We start from the raw sequence: 3,776 nt of genomic DNA on the forward strand, positions 1-3,776 counted from the left end.
TCAAGTTAGCTAGAGGAATATGAAAAAGCAAAGAAAAATGTGAATATAAAGCACATCGATGTGAGCAAAAAAGTATAATAAATGTAAATGCATAAAGCTGATTTAAACACATGAATATGGCCTTCCTATGATAATCAAATTAATAATATTACTACACTAAAAAAATTAGTTAACTAACTTTCAAATAACATAAAAAAACTAGCTATTTCAAATAAAAGATCAAAGTGTGTCAAAGACGAAAAAGGGTTTAAGCATAAAAACAATAAGTGTAATACTGCTTTAAATTGTTGTTGTTTTTCCCCCCAAAAAATGTAACCGTTTTCGGTTTAATTTAATTCAAATTTTGTTTTTGTTTTTCTGAGCAAAAAATAAATATCATACATTTTTTCCTGATTTACAGAAGAGACCCACTAAAATGTCATTCAGTGTAACAATCTTGTCAGGCATATTTACAACACAAATCAATTTATGACATATTAAAAGACTAATTACTTTCACCCCAAATACTAATTAGTTGTAATTTTACATTTTTTAAATTTGCCACTATCCTAGGTTTTGCCCATTTGTCAGTAAGAATTTTTACTCATTTAAAACACAATAAAATTTAATATGCTCCCTTATTCTTTTATATATTTTAATATGTACAAGTCAAAATAAGCATGTTGTTTGAATTTTTGTTTGAATGACAATGTAACATTATGTCAACCAAATTTTAACATTTTATTCTGCAAAAACTTATTTGAAACCTTAAAAGTAGACACTTTACTTGCATTTAATGTGCTTTCTATGGACATATAATCACTTTTGTAATTTCTTTTGATGCGGACATCTTAACTTCTTTGACCCATATATATAATTTAATGTATAATGTATAATAAATATGATTTATTGTCAATTAGAAATCACATTTGTATTTTATTTACTTTTTATATATTTTTTCTTATGGATAATAAATGAAATTTTGTCATAGGACATATGAATGAAATCAAATGACTTTATTTTTTTCCCCTTATGTGTCTCTTCTTTTCTCTCTCTCGTCAGCTGTAACACTTCAGTTTCAGGTTCTCGTCTCTCTCAGTCCATCACCGTTGAGGAGGACAACTGCTGTGGCTGTAACGTTCTTGCCATCCGACGACAATTTCTGGACCGAGACCTTAAAGAAGTCCAAATTGTCTACACATCCTGCCATGATGCGGTATGGCATCTTAAATGAATTCCTCAGCCCCCATGACTTAATCCTGAAAAATCCCGAGGCGTAATGTCTTGTGTGATAAATGTCTGTTCACATCAATGAGTCATCGCCTGACTAAAATAGTTCAATTTGAGAAGCCGTAGCTAAAGTGATAAATGTGAAACGTGTGATTAATACAAGTTATTGTCCATATTTTTGATGTGATTTGCAGGTTTATGAGACGCCCTTCTTTGTAGCAGTGGATCATGCAAAGAAAAAAGTCGTGATCAGCATCAGAGGGACGTTGTCCCCTAAGGTGGGTCGACCACACGTGTACTGTAGCAGCTCTTTCTCATTTTACACATAAGCTCATGAGGTCAGGCTTCATTGTATCTTCAGCCAATTAAAATACTAGCTGTTTCTAAGCAGAATATTTGAGCAGTGACAAAAGAACGTACTTTAACACACACTTTAAGAACAAAAAATTATAATAAAGTTGTCCGGAATCAGTCGTAAAATGACACTAAACTATACATCCGACTGTAGTACTAAGCTATTGATTTCCTACAATTCTGTGCTAGTTTCTTGTTTCTCATATCCAGGGTTGGGTAAAGATACATCAAAATGTATTTTAAAATAAAATACCAACTACCTTCATTTTAAGTGTATCAAAATAAACTACAAAATACAGCAGCCACACCATGTATCAAAATAAACTACTGTATTTTTGTATTTTAAAAATACTAAAAAATACTTTTACAAGGGAGCATGAAATTTCTTCGCAAACCTTCCATCAATTGGCCTATTTGATCTATCCCTTCACCATTGCACTGACTCAGATGATTAAGTAAACAATGTTTGATAGCAACAGCTTTTCTCTGCCCGAGTCATGCAATAAATCTGACATATGCAACCAATTAACAGATCAAATATTCACATATCCCTGTGATCTCCCAGATGAAGGTTAGTTTTAAAGTAACCAACAGTTTAATGTTTAACAGTTTGCGAATGACTCATAATTGTATCCTAATTTAGTTACTTGGTGTTTGGTAACGAAGGGCCTACTTTGCATCAGCAACACTGACTCAATGACAAGTCATTCATAAGAAGACAACTGATGGCACCTGAATTCATAGCAACAAGTTTCTAACTAATTAATCATTTGAATGTTAATCATAAATATTATAATATATTATGTGTCAGGTATGCAATGGTATGCAAAATCATGATCCTACTAAACAGCTACTTCAATTAGGGTACAATATTCAGAAATCAAATATTCATTTATCAACCACTGGACACCTATTTGGAAGTTGAAAACAAACATTTTAGCTTTTCAACAATTATTAAATGATCAATATGTTTTGTTTTTAAATGTAGCCAGAAACGTAATCAGAAAGCAGCAACAGAACTTGTCAAGGAGTATTAACCCAACTCCAACCACTGAATCTATTGAGAGCCATAGAAGTATAGAGGACATATACACATTAATAGTGTAGTAAGAACATTTACTTATAATCCAAAAGAGAATACTACAGAGCAGGTATTCCAAAACATTTGAAACGTTCTAACAGAAACAGTCAAACTTATGTGTGAATGTGGGTGAGAAAGTAAGTTTGTGTGTGTGTGTGTGTGTGAGGGAGTATATTGAATGAGTGTGTGTGTAGCCTGTGGACTACATTGCAGAGGTCTCTTTAGCTACTGATGCCTTTTTCAAAAAGTGTAATCAGTTTTTCAAAAAAAAAAAGTTTTTCAAAAAGTGTAGCATTTAGGCATCGTCGATGGGGCCGGTTGATCAGTCCAGCAAAGGAAAATAAACGCTCTACTGGAGCTGAGGATGGGATGATCATGTTAAACCTCACAAAAAAGGTGCTTGGGGATACTGCTCCAAAGATGTCAAATCCCTCCTTTTGACAGTCAATTAGCACGTTTACATGCACACCAGTAAGCTGATAACTCACAAATATCAGCTTATTAAAATAACCAGTTTTCCCCGTTTACATGCACATCAGTAACCTGACAACGCAAGTAAGCTGCGTTTACATGACTTCATTAATAAATCAGGTTATTTCCCTGTAGTGACGTCAAAATATAATCATTTGCGTATCTGACTCCAAGTATTCCATACATTTGTCAGTTGTGATGTTAAATTAAGCTTGCAACATGTCAACTTGCAACATGTCGGGAAACTTACAGCTCATATATTATCCTCTCATGCAGTTATAAACGCAGCATTGTGACTGAACCACTTCTACGTCTGCTGCACGAGATGAGAACACATTTTGATCATTTTCTGAGTCATGAAAAATTCTACTTTTGTGATATATTTCCTTTCTTTACTGCAAGACGTTTGCTCGGTCTAGATGCGCTTAAATCTGCACTAACCATGCGTTCCTGTCACGTATCACACATGCGCACTTCAATAAGCCGACAGAAAGCGGGTTATTGCGTTTACATGCCGTGCGAAATCGGAGTAAGAGGCAAAAAACTACCTGTTGCGACCGGTTTATGCTTACGCCGTTTATGACCTTACTCCGATAAAAGAAAACGGGTTACCGCGTTTACATGACCAAGTGCGTTTTCGGCTTATTAAGCATAATCGGCT

At 34.0% G+C, this 3,776-nt stretch overlaps 1 protein-coding gene across 2 annotated transcripts in view; it reads left to right on the forward strand.

The window, feature by feature from the left end:
• Positions 1-3,776, forward strand: part of LOC107733951 (sn1-specific diacylglycerol lipase alpha-like) — a 52,119-nt gene that overhangs the window by 27,434 nt on the left and 20,909 nt on the right. For both annotated transcript variants that reach the window (XM_016545812.1, XM_016545813.1), the window contains 2 exons: positions 1,042-1,195; positions 1,404-1,487. In XM_016545812.1, the coding sequence (XP_016401298.1) occupies positions 1,042-1,195; positions 1,404-1,487 (238 nt within the window). The remainder of the gene's footprint in view (positions 1-1,041; positions 1,196-1,403; positions 1,488-3,776) is intronic.

The sequence above is a fragment of the Sinocyclocheilus rhinocerous genome, unplaced genomic scaffold, assembly GCF_001515625.1.
Source record: "Sinocyclocheilus rhinocerous isolate Xijiao unplaced genomic scaffold, SAMN03320098_v1.1 scaffold760, whole genome shotgun sequence".
NCBI lineage: Eukaryota > Metazoa > Chordata > Actinopteri > Cypriniformes > Cyprinidae > Sinocyclocheilus > Sinocyclocheilus rhinocerous.